The 25,864-nt window shown below is 43.2% G+C and overlaps 1 protein-coding gene across 12 annotated transcripts in view; it reads right to left on the bottom strand.

The window, feature by feature from the left end:
* NR2C2 (nuclear receptor subfamily 2 group C member 2) overlaps positions 1 to 25,864 on the bottom strand; it is a 103,241-nt gene that overhangs the window by 23,143 nt on the left and 54,234 nt on the right. For 7 of the 12 annotated variants that reach the window (XM_032149803.2, XM_058437314.1, XM_058437318.1 and 4 more), the window contains 7 exons: positions 22,649 to 22,759; positions 22,028 to 22,084; positions 12,631 to 12,831; positions 10,166 to 10,268; positions 5,484 to 5,663; positions 3,083 to 3,230; positions 2,240 to 2,333 (listed from right to left, as the gene is read on the bottom strand). In XM_032149803.2, coding sequence (XP_032005694.2) covers positions 2,240 to 2,333; positions 3,083 to 3,230; positions 5,484 to 5,663; positions 10,166 to 10,268; positions 12,631 to 12,831; positions 22,028 to 22,084; positions 22,649 to 22,720 — 855 coding nt within the window. In that variant the 5' untranslated portion in view covers positions 22,721 to 22,759. The remainder of the gene's footprint in view (positions 1 to 2,239; positions 2,334 to 3,082; positions 3,231 to 5,483; positions 5,664 to 10,165; positions 10,269 to 12,630; positions 12,832 to 22,027; positions 22,085 to 22,648; positions 22,760 to 25,864) is intronic. The other 5 variants (XM_032149804.2, XM_058437315.1, XM_058437321.1 and 2 more) reach the window with 1 other exon arrangement.

The raw sequence follows: 25,864 nt of genomic DNA, 5'->3' as shown, positions 1-25,864 counted from the left end.
TGAGAAAAGGGAGAAAGGAGGAATGACTACATAATGGGGTTCGGGGTTTATTCTGAGGTGACAAAAATATTCTAAAACTAGATAGTGGTGATGGTTTGTACAACCTTGTAAATACTCCAAAAACCACTACATTATACACTGAAAGTGTGAGTTTTATGGGGTAGTGGCTCACGCCTGTAATCCCAGCACTCTGAAGGGGCTAAGGTGGGTGAATTGCTTGAGTCCAGGAGTTCAAGACCAGACTGGGCAACATGGTGAAACACCGTCTCTACAAAAAAAATACGAAAAATTAGCCAGGCGTGGTGCTGTGCACCTATAGTCCCAGCTACTCAGAAGGCTGAGGTAAGAAGATTGCTTAAACCCGGGAGGTGGAGGCTGCAATAAGCCAAGATCATACCACTGTACTCCAGCCTGGGCAACAGAGCAAGACCCTGTCTCAAAAAAAAAGAAAAGAAAAGAAAGCCAGAGATATACTCAAACCAAGGTATGTACACACAAGGTTGTGTCTTGATTACAAAATGAAAAACTAGAATCAGTAGAAAAGGTCATAAACAGAAATGATTAATAAATCACAACAGACACATAGAATATTGTGCAGCTACTGTAAGATCCTCATAACAGAAAGGTATGTTGAAGGAAATGAAGTTGAAGAAGAATGAAATATAAAAAAGACAGAACAATACATACGGTTTGTACCAAAGCCAATGTCCTGGTTGTGATACTGTACCCTAGGTATGTATGACATAACCACTGGGAGGACCTGCGTGAAGGCTATGTGGGAGCTCTGTAACAGCGCTGTACTTCCTTCAAATTATTTTAAATGTATAATTACTTCAAAGTAAAATTGGAAAACAATTTCTGAAAGTAGCTTCCTGTGGGTGCTTTGCATATGTTTTATTATTCGTATCAAACTTCTGTGGGGGGTATTGTTGTTTCCATTGTACACAGGAAGGAATGGTGTAGGACACAGTCTGCCTCTGAAGCTCTTTCTCTTGATTCCTGAAATACCATACAGCTTTGTGGTCATTCTCCTCCAAAGTGACAATAACTAATTCCTAACCATTAACATTTATTGAATGCTCACTGTGTACCAAGAAATTTATAAGTGCAGGAAAGAAGCATGTGGCTACCAAGAGCAGTGTCAGACTCTGAACCCAGGTATAGCCAGCTCTGGAGTCTTGGTTCTCATTCCCAGTCTCTGTGTGGATGGCCCAATAGAATGGTTGCTGTGAATCCCTTGGTAATCTGTTTTTAAGGTTATCTGGGCCTTACTTTCAGGCTTACGCTTCCTCTGCATTCGACCATGCAGTCAGAGCCACTGTTGTAGAATGTGTGCTGGTGATAAGCTAAGCCCACAATGCGTGATCCAACAGCTCCCATCATGCATGTGGCCCCTGCCCAAAGACAGAAGGTGCAAGGCCCAGCCTGAGGACCAAGGCATGCAGGGCAGCTCTAAATTTTGTCTTCTCTTTCCCAAAAGAGGATGCCCTGTAATGCCCTGAATACACCCATGAATGAGACTGTGAACAGATGAGGAGGAAGCCTGCAGGCCTTGCTCTGGTTCTAATGGTTGCAGCAATGCCAGTGTTCTCAATTACCAAGTCACCCTCTTAAGAGTTGTGGCTTGCTGCTACTACTTCCTCATTACTTGGTTTACATCAGGAGCACCAAGATGAGAAAAACAGTGAGTTCTCTGGCCTGGAAAAAATCCCCCTCCTTGGTTATCTTCACAGGAGCCAGCAAGTCTCCCCCTTTTGGACTGACAAACATCTCTGTCCACAAGTTAAATCCCTATGACTGATCTGCTCTAGCAAAGTTTTGGAATTGATAGATTCCTGGCTGAGCTTCCTCCTGAAGATCATCTAATAAAAAGGAACTTGGAGCTTTTGCAAAAAGGCCATCTGATAAATAGCCCTTTCCTTGGTATGCTAGTAGTCTGCCAATGTGTATAAGAGAAAAAGAAAACTATAAAAGAAAAGAGAACCACCGAATGTCCACCAAATTGACCTCTAGACTGACATGTTACAGTGATTATGACCAGCCAGCTCTGATCTGAGAAGCCATCAGCATCTCTAAAACAAATCACAAGATAGCTATCACAACAATAAGGAGACCGAGACGTAGGTCACGCTTTTGATGTGGTATCTGAAGGCCAGGAAGAAAGTGGTGCATGCAGTTAGAGAAGCAGCCTGCAATGTCAACATAAAGGATGAGAGAAAGCATGAGTAGAGAACGTCACCTTGGAATCCGTGGCCAGGAGAACTGTACCATCCTCACGTATCAAAGGCTGCTGGATGTTCACAAGCATCCCTGGATCAAGAAGACCTGTTTGTCTATTTAAGACATAAAGAAACTCAGAGTAGCTTCCAACATTTTATGCACAGTATGATCATGCTGCATTTACCTGTCCTTCCACATTTGTGAAGCTGTCTGAATAGTACTCAGCCACTTAGTGACTAAGCAGAACCCCCACCCATCTCTTCTGCAATGAGATGTACATAGAGTCAGGTTTACAAATTGAGACAGGATGAAATGCAGATGCATCCCCCAGGGCTTTCCAGGACGACTACAGACTGTGGCCATTCTGCCAAGAAAAGTTAACTTGATTTTCAGAAAATCAGCAAGGCATCCTCAACTCCAGCTCTCTCTCTGATATATTTTGGATTGCTTGTTTTCCCCTCTTTCTGTTCCTTTTAAAGTAAGTTCAATAGATTATATTAAAAAGAATGTACGAATTAACTGTAGCACTGAGACCTTATCTCACTTTAGGCCTTTTGTGTGTACTGCAGAAATGCCCCAATCTTGAATTATAAAATAATTGTTTTCCTGTATGAATGATGCCTAAATTGCAGGACATAATCTGAATTCAAGGCTAGGAGAATTTCTGACCCCATCATAAATCAGGCATCCTTAGGCCTGTCCAGAGGTGTGACTGAGCAGCTCCAGAAGGGGTAGAATTAGGCAACACAACGCTGGAGGCTATGGCAGATGGGTGGGAAGCCACAACAGTGCCTGTTGTGGGACACGTCTGTGCCTCCTCCATCAGCTCAAAGGCTGATTGCAGTGAGAACAAGGGACTGACCTTGCTCCATCTTTGTCTGCCACAAACGTGGGAGTGGCTATCAGGGGACTTCTCAGATCTTTCCGGATATAGATTTTCTCAGTTGAAGCAGCACAATTGCTTGGTTTCTCCCGTTGCACATCGAAGGGCTTCCGTTCACTCTGTACAGCTTAAATCACAACATAAATATTTGTGTTTAGAGAAACAATTCAAATCAATAAAAACCACACCCCTTGTGGTAAAGTAAGGGGTTTTCTTTAGTAAATCCATTACTGCAGGGAGGATGACTCTGGTGCTAGGTTCATCTAGCTCAGCTTTCACAGTGGACTTTTCGGCCAGAGAGAAGGAATAAAGCCAAACCATGCCATGTCAAATCTAGCGGCATAAAAAAGACCTCATGATGGGTGGTACTCCCTGCTAAAAAACTGCAGCACAGCACCTATGTGGCCTATGGAAGCACCCATGAGCCTTCTGGGCCATTTTATTAATTTTATGTTATTATTTTATGTTATTATTTTATTTTTTATAGAGATGAAGCCTCATTATGTTGCCCAGTCTGGACTCATCCTGGGCTCAAGCAATCCACTCACCGCAGCCTGCCAAAGTGCTGGAATTACAGGCATAAGCCACCGTGCCCAGCTGGTTTTTACTTCATGCTGCTAACAAAATAGACCCTTTCAAGGATAAAGAAATGCCCATCTTTGGGCCAGGGGTGGTGGCTCACGTCTGTAATCCCAGCACTTTGGGAAGCCGAGATGGGTGGATCACTTGCCCAATATGGCAAAACCCGGCCTCTACTAAAAATACAAAAATTAGCCAGGTGTGGTGGCAGGCACCTGTAATCCCAGCTACTTGGGAGGCTGAGGCAGGGAGAATTGCTTGAACCTGGGAGGTGGAGGCTGCAGTGAGCCAAGATGCAGTGCCACTGCACTCCAACCTGGGCGACAGAGCGAGAGACTGCCTCAAAAAAACAAACAAACAAAAAATGCCCACCTTCAAGTGGGCCCTTAATAGAATGCATTTCCTATGCCACAATTTGTAGAGGAACCCTTCTAATTTCCAACTCAAGTCTGAATAGCTTCTGCAAACTGTTTAATGGTTGTCAATTTTATATCATGCTAGCAAACTCTCCTTTTAGCAGTCTAATGTAAGAGCAGATATGCATGTTAGAAGCAACTGAAGAAAATTAAAGCTTTTTAAAGACAAAAGTGATGAAGGTCAGGGACTAACATTCAGATATGCTGCTAATCAAACTGCTATCCAGTTAAATATTGTGTTTGCAACTACAGCTGTGATCACAAGAAAACTGATTTCAGTCATTGCTCTGGGTAAAAATATTCATCATTGAGAAAAAGGACAGCTTGGCAATGTGGGCCAGTCCCACACCAAGCCAGAGATTTATTTATTCACTTTGGGGAAAGAGCAGTATCATTAGATAAAATAAAAACATCACACCAGGCAGAAATTAGGTTGACATTTCTAATTTCTCAAAAAATACATTTCCATTTATTCTCCAGTGAATTTTGTGGATTCCCGTTCCCAGAAATGTCAACATCAATACTGAAATATATTGGTTTTCAGAGTTTCTAGAAAACTATGCAAAAGATGACAGAACAATGCAGCATACTCAGCGGAAGCCTGCAGTCCTGGGTCCTCGGCCACCAGCCTTGTCAGGCTGAGTTGCATGCCTTGCTCTGCTAAGCTCCATTTTCCTACTGTGGTTTAAGCCTAACTCCACTCTCCTTGGATTTCTTTGTGCTGCCCATCTTGGGTCCTGGTCTTCATGTTTTCATCACTAGCTAGGGAAGTGACCTCCATGCTGATTGGTCCCTGAAAACCCCCAAAATTCTGTCTATAGGAGTGGAAAGGAGGGGCCTGAGACTTTCCCTGGCTGCCCCACACATCCAGGAGCAATAGCTTTCTCTTTAGAACCCCAGCTACACAGAGGCTTGGCAAAGGACCTTATCCCAAAGAAAGTAGAGGGGCTAAGAAGACAGGGAGTAGGCTTATGTAATCCTCAGGAGCAATATATAAGTAAGGTGATTAAGTAGATCACAGATGAGGACCCTGTGGCTGAGAGGCTACGTGTGTCCTCAGGCGTCATAGCTCTCTCTTAGTGGCACACCTGGAGGTAGATTTGGTATCAGCTTTCCTCCAAAGCCTGTGTTCAACCCACTCCACTAAGCTGCCTCCTGATGCATCTGCATTAAGGCTTTCCACACACACAGCAGGAGGAGACCAACTCCCGCAGCGTTGGCTCTCAATCACCTAGCTGACCCATGAGGTAAACCAAAATGAAGCCTGAGTGCATATTTTTTTCTTAAAGTATTTTAAGGCCAGATATAGAAACCTTATTTAATAGACTCTTGTTTACTCTCTCCCTCCACATTAACTCATGTGGTTTTTAAATATTGTTACTCACATTCCATTTTCATGCCCATCTCTAAGCATTTTTTCAGCCGGCAAAACTGACAGCGGTTCCGGTGATGTTTATTGATGATGCAGTCTTGGTTGCTCCGGCAGCTGTAGGTCAAATTTTTCCTCACACTCCTTTTGAAGAAACCTTTGCAACCTTCACAACTGACAGCCCCATAGTGACGGCCTGAAACAGGAGAAAGAATACACAAATATTTTGTGACTGTATTTGTGGATTCACCAAAGAGGTGATCTGTCAGTTCCTGTGCAAGTGATGGGTGCGTACACTGTTAGGTGCCAACAGCCATGTGGCCTGAGCATTAAGCATACTGGCCACACCCTTCACGTAATTTCTCTACAATCTTTCAAGTAGCCTTATGAGTTCATGATGGAAATACTGAAGCTCAGACGGGTTATATGACACCTGGCAGATGGCATGACCTTAGTGCTCTTAGTATACAAATGGTCTAACATACAGTAGGAGCTCACAGGTGACGGCTGAACTCTACTGTCCACTTGAACACACCTGGGTCCTATTCCTGGAGATCTGGGCTTGTGATGCGGCTCAGGTCCCGTCCTGCCACGAGTGGCACATAGCAGACACGTGCATGTGTGGCTTTGGCACAGAGGGTCTCACTCCTGCATTTAGCCCCTCTCTCTCTGATTCATGTCCTGGGCCCTAAACCTCCCCTGGGGAAGTGGGATAGTCACAGGGAGAAGCATGGGGACTGTGACTGCCGAAGCCCACAGCAAAAGAGGATTACCATATGGCTCCACCTGGGCTAGCTACTCAGAGCTTCTAGAAACACAGTTCTAGGAATGCATTTATTAAACACAGTTCATTTTTCTAATCTTGTTTTACTTTGGTGTCTCTTTTTATTTTTGATACATTGTAATTGTCCATGTCCATATTTATGAGGTATAATTTGATATTTCAATATATCCACATGTTGTATAATGATCAAATCAGGTAGAGTGACCATCACCTTACGCATTTATCATTTCTTTGTAATAAGGACATTCAAAAGCCTTTCTTCTAGGTATTTTATAATATGTAATACCTTATTGTTAGCTATGGCTACAGTGCAATAGACCAGAACTTGTTCCTACTACTTAACTGTAACTTTGTACCAGTTAGTCAGTCTTTCCCAACTATCTCTCACTTTTCCCCTCCCCAGTCTTGGTGCCATTATTCTACTCTCTGTTTCTATGATATCGATTTTTTTTTTTTAAGGATTCCACATGAGTGAGATCGTACTTGTCTTTCTGTGTCTGGCTTATTTCATGTAACATGATGTCCTCCATGTTCATCTATGTTGTCACAAACAGCAGGATTTCATTCAGTTTTATGTATTTCACTGTGTTACATACCACATTTTCTTTATCCATTCATCTGCTGTTGGATACTTAAGCTGATTCCACATCTTGGCCATTGTAAATAGTCATGCAGTAAGCGTGGGAGTGCAGATATTTCTTCAACATAATGATTTTATTTCCTTTGGATATGGATCCAGTACTGAGATTGCTGGATCATGTGGTAGTTCTATTTTTAATTTTTTGAAGAACCTCCATATAGTTTTCTATAGTGGCTGTACTAGTTTACAATCCCACCAACAATGTGTAAGTGTTCCCTTTTCTCCACATCCTCCCTAGCACTTCTTTTCGTCTTTTTAATTGTAGACATTTTTTCTTTTTTTTTTTTTTTTTTGAGACAAGAGTCTTAGTCACTCAGACTAGAGTGCAGTGGCATGATTTCGGCTTGCTGCAACCTCCACCTCCTGGGTTCAAGTGATTCTTGTGCCTCAGCCTCCCAAGTAGCTGGAATTATAGGTGTGCACCACCACACTAGGCTAATTTTTTTATTTTTGTAAGATTTTATAAAAATAAAATCTTTTATGTGTATATATATATATTTTTTAAGACAAGAGTCTTGCTTTTGTCACCCAGGCTGGAGTGCAGTGGTGCGATCTTGGCTTACTGCAACCTCTGACTCCCAGGTTCAAGCAATTCTCCTGCCTGAGCCTCCCAAGTAGCTGGGATTACAGGAACTTGCCACCACACTCAGCTAATTTTTGTATTTTTAGTAGAGATGGTTTTACCATGTTGGCCAGGCTAGTCTCGAACTCCTGACCTCAGGTGATCCACCTGCCTTGGCCTCCCAAAGTGCTGGGATTACAGATGTGAGACACTGCACCTTGCCAAAAATTATATATCTTATAAAAATACAAAAATTAGTAGAGATGAGGTTTTGCCATGTTGGCCAGGCTGGTCTTGAACTCCCGGCCTCATGTGATCTGCCCACCTCGGCCTGACAAAGTGCTGGGATTATAGGCATGAGCCACTGCACCCAGCCTGATTATAGACATCCTAACTGGAGGTGATACCTCATGTGGTGATTTGCATTTCCCTGAAGATTAGTGATGTTGAGCATTTTTTCATATAACTTGGCCATTTGAATGTCTTCTTTTGAGAAACGTCTAATTAAGGTATTTTGCCCATTTTAAAATTGGGTCACTTGTTTTTTTTGCTGTTGAGTTGTTTAAGTTCCCTATACGTTCTGGGTAGTAACCCTTTGTCAGGTGTACAGTTTGCATGGTATCTCCAACTTTTAATTATCAATGACATTAAAAAGTGCCCCTGGCCAGGCAAGGTGGCTCACGCCTGTAATCCCAGCACTTTGGGAGGCCGAGGCAGGCAGATCACAAGGTTAGGAGTTCAAGACCAGCCTGGCCAATATGATGAAACCCAGTCTCTACTAAAAATACAAAAATTAGCCGGTGGCAGACGCCTATAGTCCCAGCTACTCAGGAGGCTGAGGCAAGAGAATCGCTTGAACTCGGGAGGCAGAGGTTTCAGTGAGCCGAGATCACACCACTGCACTCCAACCTGAGCAACAGAGCGAGACTCCCGTCTCAGAAAAAAAAGTGGCCCCTTCTTCAGTTTAGTTTTCTTATTCACAAAGTACTTTCACATACATTATGCCCACTTGTTTCCAGCTGAGACTGACCATGGACATGCTCTTCTGATTCTGTCTTGTTTATATAATCCAATTTCATAGCTACATTGCCAAGGAGGATATATTTCACAGGATTACCATTTATGGTGGCTACAGAGAATCCCATTGTTCTAAGCTCTAGTATGCAAAACCATTTTCCAAGTGTGCATCTGGAATAACTCAGTCTTGTTCTTTTAAGAATAGTTGTGGTAAAGTGCCTTCTATAATATTGTTTTTCCTTTCTTTGCAGTATATTTCCTTGAGTTCTCTATCCCTTTGAGTGACACTAATATCAGGAGACAATGGCACCAAGAGCCTGTGACCAGGCCTTTCCTTTAAGCTCAGAAGAAGACTGACAAATGGGGAAGCCAAGCAGATTCTATGGCCCTTTTGTTATGTTCATGCTTCACTCATTTGTTCAGAAGTTTGTAGAGTGCCTTTCCTTGCTGAGCAAGAAGACACGAATACAGAGATAGATGGTAAGACATGGTTTTTGGTCTGACATTCTGATGGGGAAGACAGGCCTGTAAAGAGTGAATTATATGAGTATGCAACAAGTGATTAGAGAAATCTGTAGGAAAGGGCAATCAGAATCACAAGCAGCACTGTCTATCTGCCTACTGGGGTAGGTGAGGGCTTCAGAGAAGGGATTGGATGGGTTGGGTTTACCAGGACAAAGGGTGGGAGCAGAGGCAGGCACCATTGGCAGATAAATGGTGTCACCAGCATGGAAGGGAAATTGGAGCTTCTGATCTTCTGTATTCTGTAGATGCTTGCCTGGGGCTGTCTTCCTAAGAGGCTTGGGCCAACCTCCTTTTTAAAAAACAAAACAAACAAAAACCAGGACTACAGTGTCCAAAGTTCCTGTGAATTTTGTGACCACAGAAGAAAGTGGAACCAAGCAGCCGTCACAGAACACAGGCCTGTGCCCCTGGCATCCCTGGTACTGTGTTCTTGTAAAATACTTCTCCATTCCTTCCTGTGTGCCTCACTAACCTTCTATGGATCCCCAGTACAAGCAGGCCAACACTTGAATTTTTGGGCCAGACATCTTCTTCAGTCTCACTTTACCCAATCGTAATCACAGAAGCCTATGAGCTCTCTCTCAAGGACACCATGGGTATACACCTTAAACTCTAGGTCCTGGCTCCACTTGCTGGAATGCCCTCCTCCTGCTCCAACCAACATGTACACAATCACCAAGGCTCCCAGGTGCGACTGCTCTGTGGGGCCTTTCCTGACCCTGGGACACTAGCTGTAATCACATGCCTCCTCCTGCTTCATTACAGCAGTTATTTATAGTGGGTTATAGTGAGGGGATGTTAAGAGATAGTTACAGTTAGGATGAAGGGGGATTATACAAATTATACATCTTGTAAAATAGCCAAGTGCTGTACAAATGTTAACGAGATTAGAGAATGAGTACTTTCTTAGCAGCACATAAATACTACACACTCAACCAAGATTTACAAATCACAGAAATCATTTCTTGACTTTTCCTTTTGATGTCTAATTATCTGACAAACTACCTTACTTATTTACATCATTACCCCAATAAGAAAAGTAGAATTCATGTGTGAAACCTACAAACGTACATAAAATGGTCTTTCTAAATAAACTACCACCCCACCTCACAACAGTTACTTCATGCTGTTGGCCCATTATAAGTGCCAGCATAACCTGAAACTACATACCAGAGGCTTTGTCGCCACAGACCACACAGTACTCTACCACCTGGGGCCGCTGGACGTCCGTCTTCCCCAGTAAACGCTCCACAGACGCAGAATCCGTGACAATCTGAGAGAAACCAGGAAACAAACAGGGGTGCCAATTAAAAATCAAATCACTGCCGGGCACGGTGGCTCACGTCTATAATCCCAGCACTTTGGGAGGCCGAGGCGGGTGGATCACTTGAGGTCGGGAGTTCAGGACCAGCCTGGCTAACATGGTGAAACCCTGTCTCTACTAAAAATACAAAATTAGTCAAATGTGGTGGCGGGCGCCTGTAATCCCCAGCTACTCTGGAGGCTGAGGGAGGAGAATTGCTTCAACCCGGGAGGCAGAGGTTGTAGTGAGCTGAGATTGCACCACTGCACTCCAGCCTGGGCAACAGAGTGAGACCCCATCTCAAAAACAAGCAAACAAAAACCCAGATCAATAAGCAAAGTAATGTTTAACTACAAATTCTCAATGTTGGGTTTCTAAGCAGGAGAACTCTGGACAGAACTGGGAAAATTCCAGAAGACAACCTAATCTGACACCTAGAATGGCTCTGCCACTCATCCGGACTGCTCATCAGCTGGGTGGTTTCCCAGGGTCAGGCGCTGGTTTCCACTGATCTACTCTATCTGGCTACTACAACCACCCAAAATTGTGGCCCATGTGGGGAATCACACACAGATGCTTCAAAATGAAGATATTTAAGATTCTTCCCGTAACAACTTGAATGTACGTAAAGAGGTGTATTGGCAGAGAAATAACCAAACTTTATTAATTAAATAACTAGGACTCTGACTGAGGCAGCTGGTGGTGAGATGACGAGAACAAATGACCTTTGAAACCTGCTATCTTCCCCTCATTTGTGGTGATTTTCTAGGTGACAGCAATTCATCTGGGAGAATACTATAACTGGTATCAATATAAGAAAGTGAAAAATAGCTGTTATTTTAAAATGTACTTGAACTTGAGCCAACAATAAGCCTTAAAATGATTTATATGTGGTGGGAACACATACAGAAATCATTAATTAGAATCATCTCTTGTGAAACATGCAACAAAATCAACAGCCATTCTTTCACAGACAAGGAGTACTCTAAAGAAGGAGGAAGGAATTCTGATTTCAGATGATCACAATGTACTCCGGGAAAGGAAGGATGAGACAGCATTTAGTAAATGCAGCGTAAGATGTCTAAAACAACAGTTCTGAAAGCTGAACATGTTGGCGTTCTGATCCCAGCTCAATCAGAAGACAAAAAAATTCTTCCCTTCCTTAAGTCTCTTCATAGTAGAACCTCCCCACCCAAAACAGAGATTCTAAGCAGCATTAAATCAATAGCCAAAAGGTGGAAGCAATCTACATGTCCACCAACAGATGAAGAGATAAAATGTGGTCTATATACAGAGTGGAATTCTACTCAGCCTTTAAAAGGAATGGAATTCTGACACATGCTACAATATGGATGGGTGAAATAAGCCAGTCACACAAACGCTGATTTCACTTATATGAGGTACCTAGAGTAGTCAAATTCATGGAAACAGAAAGTAGAATGGTGGTCACCAGGGGCTGGGGAAGGGGGAGAGGAGACTTACTATTCAATAAGTACAGAGTTTCAGCTTAGGAAGAGGAAAAGAGTTACACAGAGCTGGATAGTGGTACAACAATGTAAATCTACTTAATGCCACCAAACTGTATACCTAAAGCTGGTTAAGATGATAAGTTTTATATTATGTGTATTTTATCAAAAATTAAAAAAAAAAAAAAATGAAACACAACCCTGACGAAGCATGCTCCGTGCTCAGCCATCATGGGATACTGACCTTAAGTTTCTGTTCTCTAAGTGTTGAGTTTGGAGATTCTATGCTTCCCAGACTCATGCTAGCAACAACCCTGCTTTCCTTCAATGTCTGCTCTTTTCCTTGCTATAGACTGTCCTCAACCCCATCCTGTCTTGACAGAGCAGGAAGAACCAGGGCAGAGACAGAGACAAGAATTGAGGGGCCCAGGGCGAGTAGTACACAGTGGCAAGTAAAGACAGAATGAAAAGCTGGGGCCACAGACCTGATGATCTGGACAAGTCGGTTCTCACCTGGCTGTAGTCAGCCCTAGGTGGTACCTTTAAAATATCAAGGGCTGCCACTTGATGGCCTTAGGTAAGAACAATTCTCCAGTAGCCTCAGTGCTGGCTTGCTCATGTCAGTCTTCTGTGGCCACTGACTTCCTGGTTCTACTTCCATCCTGAGTATTATAGTTGACTGTCTTCTGGGCCTTGCCACTGGTTTGCTGGTTTATTACTTTGGCCAAAGCAGCAACCTGCCATGCTCGCAGGTCTCCAAAGAACCTTCCAGGGATGGATTTGGCCTCGAAGGCAGACGTAAGAACAAGTCAGGAACAAGTTCAATAGCAGAAGTGCTGAAACAAATACCTGTCCAAAGGCCTTACCTGGATCCTGCCAGGGACGAGGTTGTCTGAGGTGGTGAATATGAGTTGCTTGGCGCTGGATGTCTCTGGGGAAGCCAGGATCACCTTCCCAGTTCCAGCTCCATCTGGGCTGGTCAGGATGAACTGCTGTTTGGGGGATCCGGAGGCGTCCACTGCGGTGACTATCTGGATCTTCTGTCCTGTCTGCTGGTCTGTGACAATCTATAAGACACAACATGGAGGCTGCTCTCATGGAGTGTCACAAGACCCATGCATTTGCAGGTGGTGCTCAAAGTGGTGACTGCCAAAAACCAGTCCTTGAATTAATGCTGTCTAACATGCGTTTTCACCAGTTCACGGTGAACTGAGAAAAATAAAACACGACAGTGAGCTTTTCAGAAACAAATTTTCATAAAGCTAATTTTAGTCTAGGACTGTATCTTTCCTGTTTTTAGAATTAAAACGCCCTTTCTTTTATGAAATGAAGGCAGTAATAAATAATAGGTTTAACTTTTTGAAAAGTCCTTGTCCTCACCTAGTAACAAATGTAGGCAATTCTAACTCTTTTTGAAATGCTACTGATCCACAAAATCCAAAAACTTGGGAATGACTGCTTCAAAGACGGCCTCTTTCTAAAAGGTCCTGTAAATAATATTGCCTTAGGTTGAGAGAATACAGGGAGACCCTTGCTGACACACACTCAACTCACCACTAATTGACCACCCACCTCCTTCACTCCCACTTCTTGACTCTGAGGTCTTTTAAGGATAGAGACTACACCTGATTCACTGCTATATCCCCAGGGCCAGCACAAGGCCTGGCACAGAGAGAAGACAATAAAAGATCATAGGATGCACCGAAGGAAGTGGGCACTGACTCTGGAGAAGTCTTGACCCTTATTCCTCTGGGAGTTCCCACTCTTCAGGAGTCTCGCTGTCAAGATTCCACTTCTTCACACAGTCCTTGTCTAATTGCATCAGTCACAACAAAAACAGTTGCTATGACAAGAATGAACTCTCTTATTCTTGCTCATGAAGTTCTTTGAAGTTGTTCTAATCCCCGTCCTGCCTCTCTCCTAGGCCAGATGTTCCTGGCTAGCAGCACTGCCACCTCTCCCTCCAGGCACCAGCAGACCCTTACTGCAAAGAAGACTCTTGAGCTGCTGCTGCTGCTGTGTTGGGTGAGGGGAAACGTGCTATGTCTCTGGCTGGAACTCAGTTTCCTACAGCACAGTACATTTATGGGCAGGTCTAGCATCTGCACCACCTCTTGACAGACTTTTGAAATGGAACTCCAGCTGGGTGCAGTGGCTCACGCCTGTAATCCCAACACTTTGGGAGGCCAAGGTGGGAGGATCACCTGAAGTCAGGAGTTCAGGACCAGCCTGGTCAACATGGCGAAACCCTGTCTCTACTAAAAATACAAAAATTAGCTGGCGTGGTGGTGGGCGCCTGTAGTCCCAGCTACTTGGAAGGCTGAGACACGAGAATCGCTTGAACTCAGGAGGCGGAGTCTGCAGTGAGCTGAGATCGTGCCACTGCACTCCCGCCTGAGTGACAAAAGGGAAACTTCATCTCCAAAAAAAAAAAAGAAATGGAACTTCAAGGTTGAGATAACAAACTCACACAGTCTAACACAACAGCTTGGCTAACTGCAATACGGAAAATAAGACAATGTTGGCTGGCTCAAAATAAGATGACATAGGCAAGAAAAGATTCAATCACTTAAATGTTTACTGAGCACCCACTACGAGTCAAACACTGTTCTGGGTACTACGAATAGGGACGTGAACAAAAAAAGGTCCCACCATCATGGAACTAAATTTCTATTGGGGGAAACAGACCGTGAACTCTGAATAAATAATATCAGTCAGTGTAAATGCCCTGGAGAAAACAAAAAGCAGAATAAACAGAGAAAGCATGACATTGGGAAGGAGACAGGGATGCAACTTTAGGAGGAAAGACATCACTGAGTATGTGACACTGAGCAAAGACTTGAATCAAACACAAGAGGAAACTGCAAAAATGTGGCAAAGTGTGCCACAGGGCACAGCCAAGTGCAAGACCAGAGAGGCAGCAGAATAGGATGACAGATCCAAGAATGAATCCTCAGCTAATCATGGGACAAACCCCAGTATATCATCATCTCCAACTAAAGGGGCAAAAGATGTTTAAGGCTCAAGGAGAATGGATTTGGAAGGAATGAAAGGAAGAACTTTCATCGTTACAATCTGTGACATGCCCAGAGTCCCCCAGAAACATAAAACATGAGACAGAAAACCTTGTGAAAAGAATTATCTTAAAAAAAAACTTTCCTACCCATGGCTCAACTGAAAGATTGCAGACACAGGCTGGTTGACACATCTCTCAGCTGCCACAGAAAGGATTCTTGCCTTAGATAAACAAGATGGCCTTTGGAAGCCCTCATAACCTGAGCTCTGTGAGTCAAATGTCTATCCATTCTTTTTTTTTTTTTTTTTTTTTTGAGACAAGAGTCTCGCTTTGTCACCCAGGCTGGCATGAGCATGGCTCACCGCAGTCTCAACCTCCTGGGCCCAAGCAATCCTTCTGCTTCGGCCTTCTGTGTAGCTGAGACCACAGGCGCATACCACCACACCCAGCTAATTTTTTAGAAAAATTTTTTGTAGAGATGGAGTATCATTTTGTTGCCCAGGGTGGCCTCAAATTCCTGGGCTCAAGTGATCCTGCTGCCTTGGCCTCCCAAAGTGCTAGGATTCAGGCATGAGCCACCAAGCCCGGCTCATGTCTATCAATTTTTGTTTCCTTCCTAAACTGTTTTCCCTGTTAAGAAATGACATAGTTATGTGATTGAGAGGGGTCTTCGATTACCAACTAAAACCAAGGCAACACTAGTAATTCCTTTGCCCTTTTGTGTTCAGAGATGACACATGCTGTACCAGAGCACACACAGATAACCAGCATGTCATTTCTTGTATGCTCTTCTCTAGTCATTGTGGTTGAGGTATGGCAAGTATGAGGTCAGGGTATGGTATTGGGAGGTAGAAGTTACTGGTTCCAGACAGGGACAGCAGCTCTTAGTGGCAGTAAATAACATACTTCAAGGCTTAAATTTTTTTTTTTTTTTTTTTCGAGACAGGGTCTTGTTCTGTTACCCACGTTGGAGTGCAGTAGCACGATCCTGGCTCACTGCAGCCTCGACCTCCTAGGCTCAAGCAATCCTCCCATCTCAGCCTCCAGAATAGGTGGGACTACAGGTAAGCACCATCATGCCTGGCAATTTTTTTTTTTCTCTAGAGATGGGGTCTCACTATTTTGCCCAAGCTGGTCTTGAACATCTGGGTTCAAGTGATCCTCGTGCCTTTGCCTCCCAAGGAGTTTACAGGTGAGAACCAATGCACCTGGCTAGATTATTCGTTTCTTTTTTTCTCAAAGACTCACGCTCATAAAAATTCAATGAATTACTTATAATTTTGGGGTTTTATCTTCACCCTCCTAAGACATCTGTATCCTCTACTTAGAGAGATCACGCCCATGAAAAAACTAAAAATGCAGGCAGAAAGAAAAATCTCCCAAATACCCTATTGGAACACAAGGGTGACCATTAGGCAAGACCTTGTTAACAAACACAGATTCCTATTTAATCACCTAGAGGAAACATCAAATTGCAAGGATATATCCAAGCTCATTAAAACTTAAGTTGGCTGTGGAGGAGAGGTATTGTGCATAGAACTGTGCCCCCTGAAAAGATACATTCCAGCCATAATTCCCAGTATCTATTAATGTACCTTACTTGGAAGTAGGGCCTTTGCAAATGTAATTAGGATAAGATGAGGTAATACTGCATTAGGGTGGGCCCTAATTCAATGACTAGTGTCCTTATAAGAAGACCATGTGGCAATGGAAGCAGAGACTGGAGTGATGCAGCTGCAAGCAAGTGAGGAATGCCAAGGACTGGTGGCACCCACCAGAAGGTAGGAGGAGGCAAGGAAGGACACTCTCCTAGAACCTTAAGAGAGCATGGCCCTGCTGACACCTTGATTTCAGACTTCTGGCCACCAGAAGGTTGGGAAAATAAATTTCTATTGTTTTAAGCCACCAAATTTGTGGTAATTTATTGTGACAGCCCTGGGAAACTAATACAAGAGGCAAATTTTATTTAATTTCTTTACTTGGAACAAAAGTTCTTAAATTCCTGTCTGTAAACTATAACAAATTGGGGGGAAGGGAGTAACGTAAGAAGATATGTGTTGTTTTCTGTGATTTTTAAGGCCCTCAATAGCCTACCTATACAGTCAGAGCTGCTATAATGCTTGTTGTGAAAAGATGAATTTGTTTTAACATGATTGATATGTTAGTAAATAATTTGAGTATAATGCAAATTTTGTGTTTATGCGTGGTTTCTTCCATGAATAACACTAGGTAAACAGAAAACGACACTGAGGTGAAGTGATCCATGCAGGGATACTCAGTGCACATGGTATGAGTCACATTCAATCCATCTGGTGATTTCAGGTCACCCCATGTCCACCACTCACAGTAACTCATGAGACGCAATCCTCCCTACACCTACCTCCACAAAGAAACTACAAGGCTTTTTCTAGGTAAAGTGCCGTATTTACTTATTTATTTTTGAGATGGAGTTTCGCTCTTGTTGCCCAGGCTGGAGTGCAATGGCACGATCTTGGCTCACCACAACCTCCGCCTCCCAGGTTCAAGTGATTCTCCTGCCTCAGCCTCCCGAGTAGCTGGGATTACAGGCATGCGTCACCATGCCCAGCTAATTTTTTGTATTTTTAGTAGAGATGGGATTTCTCCATGTTGGTCAGGCTGGTCTCAAACTCCTGACCTCAGGTGATCCGTCCACCTCAGCCTCCCAAAGTGCTGGGATTATAGGCATGAGCCACTGCGCCCAACCAAGTACCGTATTTATTATAGTCACTATGTATTTTAACCACTTGCAGGTTTTATTAGATTCACTATCTGTTTTTTAATACGTTACTGATAAAGTTTTTGAGTATTGTGTCACTAATTTCATTTTTTCCAGTCAGTCCTGTGGTTTTCATTGCACAATTTGGCAAAGTGTGGGAATTTTCAGGAACACACGTCACATTATAGCAGAACTGACTTTACTCTGCTAAGCTAAGGTCCTCTCTAGTTCTAATCCCAAAGGACCCTGGAATGATCTTATACACCACCATTCTCCCCAATGTTACCCACTCTGTTCCAGCCAGCTCAACATCTCTGTTGCAAAGAAGAGCCTGCCAATGAATGGCCTGCAGGCAAAAACCAGCCACTGGATAACTTGTTTGACTACCCAAACTTTTTTTTTTCTTGAGACCAGGTCTTATTCTGTCACCCAGGCTGGAGTGCAGTAGCACGATGTTGGCTCTTTACAGCCTCCACCTCTCAGCCTCAAGTGATCCTCCCATCTCAGTCTCCCGAGTAACTGGGACTACAGGCTCGTGCCAGCAAGCCTGGCTAATTCTTGTATTTTTTGTAGAGATGATGTCTCACTAGGTTGCCCAGGCTGGTCTTGAACTCCTGAGCTCAAGCGATCCACCTACATCGGCCTCCAAAGTGCTGGGATTACAGGTGTGAGCCACTGCGCTCAGCCCCCTAATTTAAAAAACAAAAACAAAAAAAAAAACTGCTAACATCTAAAAATTGAGTATTTCCCATAATCAGAATAAAATTTATAGTTCTCTTGACAAACTGGAAGCTCAGGTCATCCTGGGCTCAAGTTCTCCCCATGGTGCCAGGTGGCTGGTGCTGCGTGTGGGTTGGCTACCTCTTTAGATGAGGTAGCCTCTCCATTTTATCCCTGTCATCACCTTGCCACCTCTTTCACTGTAAACACCTGTGACAGGACTTGGTGGCTACAGACATGAATAGGAATGCTTGCTCTACTACTTCCCAGCTGTGTCAACTTGGAGCAGTTACATAAGCCCTTGAGCTCCATTTATATATCTATGAAAAAGGATGACTAGGAAAGTGAAATGATGTGATGTGTGTGAAACTGCTTGGTACACTGCCCAGAACATGACAGGACCTTGGTAAAGTATTTCTTCCCTCTAAGCTCTCACATACTCCTTTTCTCAGTCTTGTCTTATCCTTTTCATCTTATCAAATCGCTCCTGATGAAGAAGTCAAGACTTTTTACCATGGCTTACTCATTCTTTCATTTATTCCTCAAATATTTACTGAGGGTCTACTCTGTCAGACAGTGTGTTAGACAGTGGCATATGAAGATGGCTCCTGCCCTCATGAAACTTTTAGTTCAGTGGAAGAGACTGGCAATACACAAGGAAACAAACCAGTCAGTAAACAATTTTAATTTATGGTACATGTTATGAGGGAAAAGATCAGGTTGGGGTAACCCTGAATAACAAAAGTACTTAACTTTAGAAAGAGAGGTCAGGGGGCTGGGCACGGTGGCTCACGCCTGTAATCCCAGAATTTTGGGAGGCCGAGGCAGGCGGATCACGAGGTCAGGAGATCGAGACCATCCTATCTAACATGGTGAAACCCCGTCTCTACTAAAAATACAAAAAATTAGCCGGGTGTGGTGGCAAGCACCTGTAGTCGCAGCTACTCGGGAGGCTGAGGCAGGAGAATGGCATGAACCCGGGAGGCAGTCCAGCCTGCGACACGGATCCACCTCAAAAAAAAAAAAAAAAAAAAAGGTCAGGAAACCCCTCTGACAAGGTGACATTAAAAGAGGCTCGCGCCTGTAATCCCAGCACTTTAGGAGGCCGAGGCAGGCGGATCAGCTGAGGTCAGGAGTTCGAGACCAGCCTGGCCAACATGGTGAAACTCTGTCTCTACTAAAAATACAAAATTAGCCAGGTGTGGTGGCGCATGTCTGTAATCCCAGCTACTTGGGAGGCTGAGGCAGAAGAATCGCTTGAACCTGGGATGCAGAAGTTGCAGTGAGCCAACACTGTGCCACTGTACTCCAGCCTGGGTGACAAGAGGGAAATGCCTTTAAAAAAAAAAAAAAAAAAAAGGGCCGGGCGCAGTGGCTCACGCTTGTAATCCCAGCACTTTGGGAGGCCGAGGCGGGCGGATCACAAGGTCAGGAGATCGAGACCACGGTGAAACCCCGTCTCTACTAAAAAATACAAAAAATTAGCTGGGCGTGGTGGCGGGCGCTTGTAGTCCCAGCTACTCGGAGAGGCTGAGGCAGGAGATGGCGTGAACCCGGGAGGTGGAGCTTGCAGTGAGCCGAGATTGTGCCACTGCACTCCAGCCTGGGCGACACAGCGAGACTCCGTCTCAAAAAAAAAAAAAAAAAAAAAAAAAAGATTCAAGGCTGAGGAGACAGCAGCCAGTTAAATGTTTAGTGTTCCCAGCAAAGAGAAACGTTCTGGTATATGGAAAGCCCTGGGAGGAACAATCTCTTGGGAACTGCTATCAGGTCCATGGACAACCAGCATGGCCCAGGAACCTAGAGAGGGAGGTGCGACAGCCCTGCTGCGAGTTTGGATTTCTTTCTGAGTACAATGAGAATCCCTTCAAGGGTTTGTCCCCCGACCCAAAACCAGCTCTTCAGATTTCCTATACTATTTATATACACACACACATACCCACCCATCCACTCACATACCTACATATACACAATTTCCTATAATATATATAGAATTTACATATAGAATATATGTAAAGTTTATAAGATAAATCAGGGTATATTAGAGCATACCAAAAGATAATAGCAAAGATTATTGACTAAAAATAAAAAGGGTAAAAATAACCTGCTTTAAAAAAGGTTTGCAAAAAGGTAAATAAATCCTGACCTTTGCAAAACGGTAAATAAATCTTTTACTTAAGTATAAATTTTAGCTCATATGAATAGTTTTGAGTTACTATTTTATTTTTTTGAGACAGGGTCTCCCTCTGTGGCCCAGGCTGGAGTGCAGTGGCATGATCACAGCTCACTGCAGCCTCAACCTCCTGGGCTCAAGCAATCCTCACACCAAAGCCTCCCAAGTAGCTAGGACTACAGGAATGGCATGTCTGGCTAATTTTTTAGTTTTTTTGTAAAGATACAGTCTCACTTTGTTGCCCAGGCTGGTCTCGAACTCCTGGGCTCAAGTGATAAGCCTTCTTCAGCCTTCCTAAGTGCTGGGATTACAAGTGTGAGCCACTGTACCCAGCCTAAATGGAGGATATTAATCCAAATATATCAACAATCACTTTAAATATGAATTGATCCACATCCACCAATGAAAAGACAGATTCTCAGCTGGGTAAAAAAACAAGACCCTTATGAAATTATACAGGAAGTAGGAAAAAAATGGGAAAAAATCAAGACCCCAATACATATTGCCTACAGGAGACCCAATTTATAAATAAAGACACAGACAGATGCAAAATAAAGGGATGGAGAAGCTGACAGTGGTGCACATTTGTAGTCCCAACTACTTGGGAGGCTGAGGTAGAAGGATAGCTTGGGCTCAGGAGTTTGAGGTTGTAGTGCCCTATGATCCTGTCTGTGAATAGTAAAGGCACTCCAGCCTGGGCAACAGAGCAAGATTCTCCTAAAAAAAAAAAAAAGTTGGCCAGGCATGGTGGCTCACACCTGTAGTCCCAGCACTTTGGGAGGCTGAGGCAGGTGGATTGCTTGAGCTCAGGAGTTTGAGACCCGCCTTGGCAACATGGTGAAACCCCATCCCTATTTAAAAAAAAAAAAAGCATTATGTGTGTGTGTATCCAGGCATGGTGGTATGCGCCTGTAGTCCCAGCTACTTGGGAGGTGTAGATAGGAGGATGGCTTGAGCCTGTAAGGTAGAGGCTGCAGTGAGCTGTGTTCACGCCATTGCACTCCAGCCTGGTGACAGAGCAAGACCCTGTCTCAAAAAAAAAAGAAAAAAATGTCAAAACATAGAGAAAGTTATACCATGCTAGCAACTAACACTAATAAAAAGAAAGCTGGAGTAACTATAGTAATTTCAGACAAAGCAAATTTCAGAACAAGGAAAATAAACATAAAGGGAAGTGGTACATAATAAGAAAGGGGTGGCTGGGCATGGTGGCTCATGCCTGTAATCCCAGTACTTTGGGAAGCTGACGCAGGAGTATCACTTGAGGTCAGGAGTTCAAGACCAGCCTGGGCAACATAGCAAGACTCTGTCTCAAAAATAAATAAAAAGCAAGCAAGCAAACAAGGGGTTAATTCTCCATCGCTTCTCGACCTTTTGGCTAAGATCAAGAAAGGAGTTAATTCTCCAAAAAGACATAACAATGTAAAACATATGTGCAACTAACAACAGAGCATCAAAGTGAGGCAAAAAAACTGATAAAACTGCAAGGAGAAAAACAGAGAAATCAACAGTTATATTTGGCTTTTTGATTCAGCTTGTTGAGATAACAATAAATCTCTGTCATCAATATATTATCCCTTCCTCCCAGCTTTTTGCCTACAAGCTTGATACACCTACCTTCTCTTTGTTCAAAGAGGTGAAAACACTCAGTGGGCCAGAGGCAGGTTCAGAGCCCTAGGGAAGACAACTTCCCATAAGTGAATATCGATTAGTTAATAACAATATTAGTAATAAGTTATTATATAATTAGTAAATACTGAACATTATTATGTGCCAGGCACCATTCTAAGCACTTTATAAGCAATATCCCTTTGATTCTTCATAATAACTTTGCAAGGCAAATACTACTATTATGTATATTTTCCAAATGAAGAAAGTGAGGCATTAAAAAGTTAATTGACCAAGGTCAAAAAAGCTAAGTGGGGCACTGGATTTGACTTCAAGTAGGGGCCCTTGCTCTTAATTACAGTACTAAGAAATACTGCCTCTCAATTTGGAAGCAAATAAGTAATAAAATGGTACTTCATCTCAACAGTTTGAAACAACAGTTCAGGCTTTTGCTTTAAATGGAAGTTGATTAAATAAATGTAAGCATTTTTTATTTTTTTTTAAAGAATCGATGAAGTTGTACTATATTTGATGCCCAAAAGGCAGAACTCCTTAGTGAAACCCTTAGGAAGGTTTGTTTTTGGAAAGAGTTCTGGAAAGGCAGGGTTGCCATTGGCAGGTTGCAGGTACCTGAATGCGCTGAGGTGAGGCTACAGCAGAGTCAGTGGAGATTATCTGGATGCGTGGGGAGGGGCTGGTCATCCCTGGAGATTCCGGCCGAGAGGTCTGTGTACGTGTTACCTGTGGGCGAGAAGTGGGCTGGATCACAAGGGGGTTCAGAATGATGCCCAGAGGTGGCCTGAAGACCATGCCTCTTGCTTTCACTGTGGCCTGGAGTGATGAACTTGTGTGGTTCTGAGGTATGGACCCAGAAGGATGACAAAGGAATCAATGAGATGTTGCTACACGATGCCCCCCAGGAAAATACAATCTTAAAACAGCTGTTTCTAATGTTGAAAATGTAAGAAGAAACCAAAGGAATTTGCAATTGTGCTCTGCACACTTTAATAAAGTAAAAACCTACCAAAATAACATTTTAAAGATGATCTTTGAATGTTATCCCTGTCTCCAAAGCCACCTGTAAAACATTCCTTTAATATGGTTTCCCGAGAAAGGCTCTTACAACACAGCAGGGGATGACAAACAAAACCAACATTACACTGAAAACTACTGGGATTAGTACTTATAAAAGGGTTCTGGTAATTTCTCAGCCCCAATGGGATGGAGCTGGGAAAAGCCTGTCAGGACCACAGGGTCTGAAATTTAGTCAATACCTATCCCAAAGGCAAGGTACAAGGTGCTGAGTGGTCACCTGGGTATTTGAAGCAGGCAGATATATTTTTTCTTGATAGAAAGCGTATTGTGGCTGGGTGTGGTGGCTCATACCCATAATCCCAGCATTCGGGAGGCCAAGGTGGACAGATCACTTGAGGTCAGGAGTTTCAGACCAGCTGGCCAAAATGGTAAAACCCCATCTCTACATTAAAAAAAAAAAAAAATTAGCCAGGCATGATGGTGCGTGCCTGTAATCCCAGCTACTCGTGTGGCTGAGGCAGGAGAACCGCTTGAACCAGGGATGGGGAGGGTGCAGTAAGCGGAGATCGTGCCACTGCACTCCAGCCTGGGTGACAGGAAAAAAAAAGTGTATCGTGGGTCGGGGGCGGTAGCTCACGCCTGTAATCCCAGCACTTTGGGAGGCCGAGGAGGGTGGATCACTTGAGGTCAGGAGTTAGAGACAAGCCTGACCAACATGGTAAAACCCTGTCTCTACAAAAAAAAAAAAATTAGCCAGGCATGGTGGCACGTGCCTGTAATCCCAGCTACTAGGGAGGCTGAGGCAGGAGAATCTCTTGAACCCGGGAGGCGGAGTTTGCAGTGAGCCAAGATCATGCTATTGCACTCCAGCCTGGGCAACAAGAGGGAAACTCTGTCTCAAAAAAAAAAAAAAAAATGTGTATTGTGAACACTTCACAATAAACTCTCCCTGAAATTAGAAGAAAACAGTTCCTAATTCTGTGAGGCCAATATTACCTGATACTGAAACCAAAGACCTCACAGGAAAAGAAAACTACAGACCAATATCTCTTATGAATAGAGACACAAACAATCCTCTACAAAACACTAGTAAACCAAATCCAGTGGTATATAAAGGATTATACACCACGAATAAGTGGGGTTTATCCCAGGAACGCAAGCTTGTTCAAATATGAAAATCAAACAGTTCTATACATTGCATTAAAGGAATAAAGGACAGAAGCCACGTAAGTATTTCAATTGATGGAGAAAAAGCATTTGACAAAATCTAACAACATTTCATGATAAAAACACTCAACAAACGAGATATAAAAGGAAAGTTCTCAATCTGATAAAGGGTCTCTATAAAATACTCACAGCTAACAGTATACTTAGCGGTAAAAGACTAAAAGCTTTCCTTCTAAGGTTAAGAATAAGATGAGGATGTCCGTTCTCTCTATCTCAACATTACACTAGGGGTTCTAGCCAGGGCAATTAGGAAAGAAAAATAAAAACATTCAGAATAGAAGGGAAGAAAACTATCTCTGTTTGCAAATAACATGATCTCATATACAAAAAATCCCACAGAATCCACAAAAAAAACCCATCAGAGCAAGTAGACGAGTTTCAGGGTTGCAGGATATAAGACCAAAATACAAATATTGGCCAGATGCAGTGGCTCAAGCCTGTAACCTTGGCACTTTGGGAGACTGAGTAGGAGGATCACTTGAGGTCAGGAGTTTAAGACCAGTTCGGACAACAAAGCAAGACCCATCTCTACAAAAAAATTAAAATATCAGCTGTGTGTGGTAGGTATTAGTAGTTAAGGTGGGAGGATTGAGCTATTTTTTCTAGTTGCATGAGCCATGTTTGTGAGACAAGAGTGAAACTCTGTCTCCAAAAAAAAAAAAACCAGCCAAAAAAAAACAAAAAAAGCAAACAAACAAACAAAAAAACCCAAAACAAAAACACAATAATCAATTGTATTTTCATATATTAGCAATGAGCAATCTGAAAATGAAATTAAGGAAGCAATCCCACTGACCATGCATCAAAAAGGATAATATATTTAGAAATAAAATCAATTTAACAAAAGAAATGCAAGATTTGAATACTGAAAACTATAAAATATTGCTATGAGAAATTTAAAACACCTAAACAGGCTGGGCATGGTGGCTCACGCCTGTAATCCCAGCACTATGGGAGGCCGAGGCAGGTGGATCACGAGGTCAGGAGATTGAGACCATCCTGGCTAACACGGTGAAACCCCGTCACTACTAAAAATACAAAAAATTAGCCGGGCGTGGTGGCGGGTGCCTGTAGGCCCAGCTACTCAGGCGGCTGAGGCAGGAGAATGGTGTGAATCCAGGAGGCGGAGCTTGCAGTGAGCCGACATTGCGCCACTGCACTCCAGCCTCAGTGACAGAGCAAGACTCCGTCAAAAAAAAAAAAAAAATATGTTAGACCTAAAACCATTAAAATCCTACAAGAAAACCTAGGCAATACCATTCAGGACATAGGTGTGGGCAAGGACTTCATGTCTAAAACACCAAAAGCAATGGCAACAAAAGCCAAAATCGACAAATGGGATCTCATTAAACTAAAGAGCTTCTGCACAGCAAAAGAAACTATCATCAGAGTGAACAGGCAACCTACAGAATGGGAGAAAATTTTTGCAACCTACTCATCTGACAAAGGGCTAATATCCAGAATCTACAATGAACTCAAACAAATTTACAAGAAAAAAACAAACAACCCCATCAAAAAGTGGGCAGAGGACATGAACAGACACTTCTCAAAAGAAGACATTTATGCAGCCAAAAAACACATGAA

This window comes from Hylobates moloch, unplaced genomic scaffold, assembly GCF_009828535.3.
Source record: "Hylobates moloch isolate HMO894 unplaced genomic scaffold, HMol_V3 SCAFFOLD_4, whole genome shotgun sequence".
NCBI classification, from domain to species: domain Eukaryota; kingdom Metazoa; phylum Chordata; class Mammalia; order Primates; family Hylobatidae; genus Hylobates; species Hylobates moloch.
This window is presented reverse-complemented; position numbering and strand designations above follow the sequence as displayed.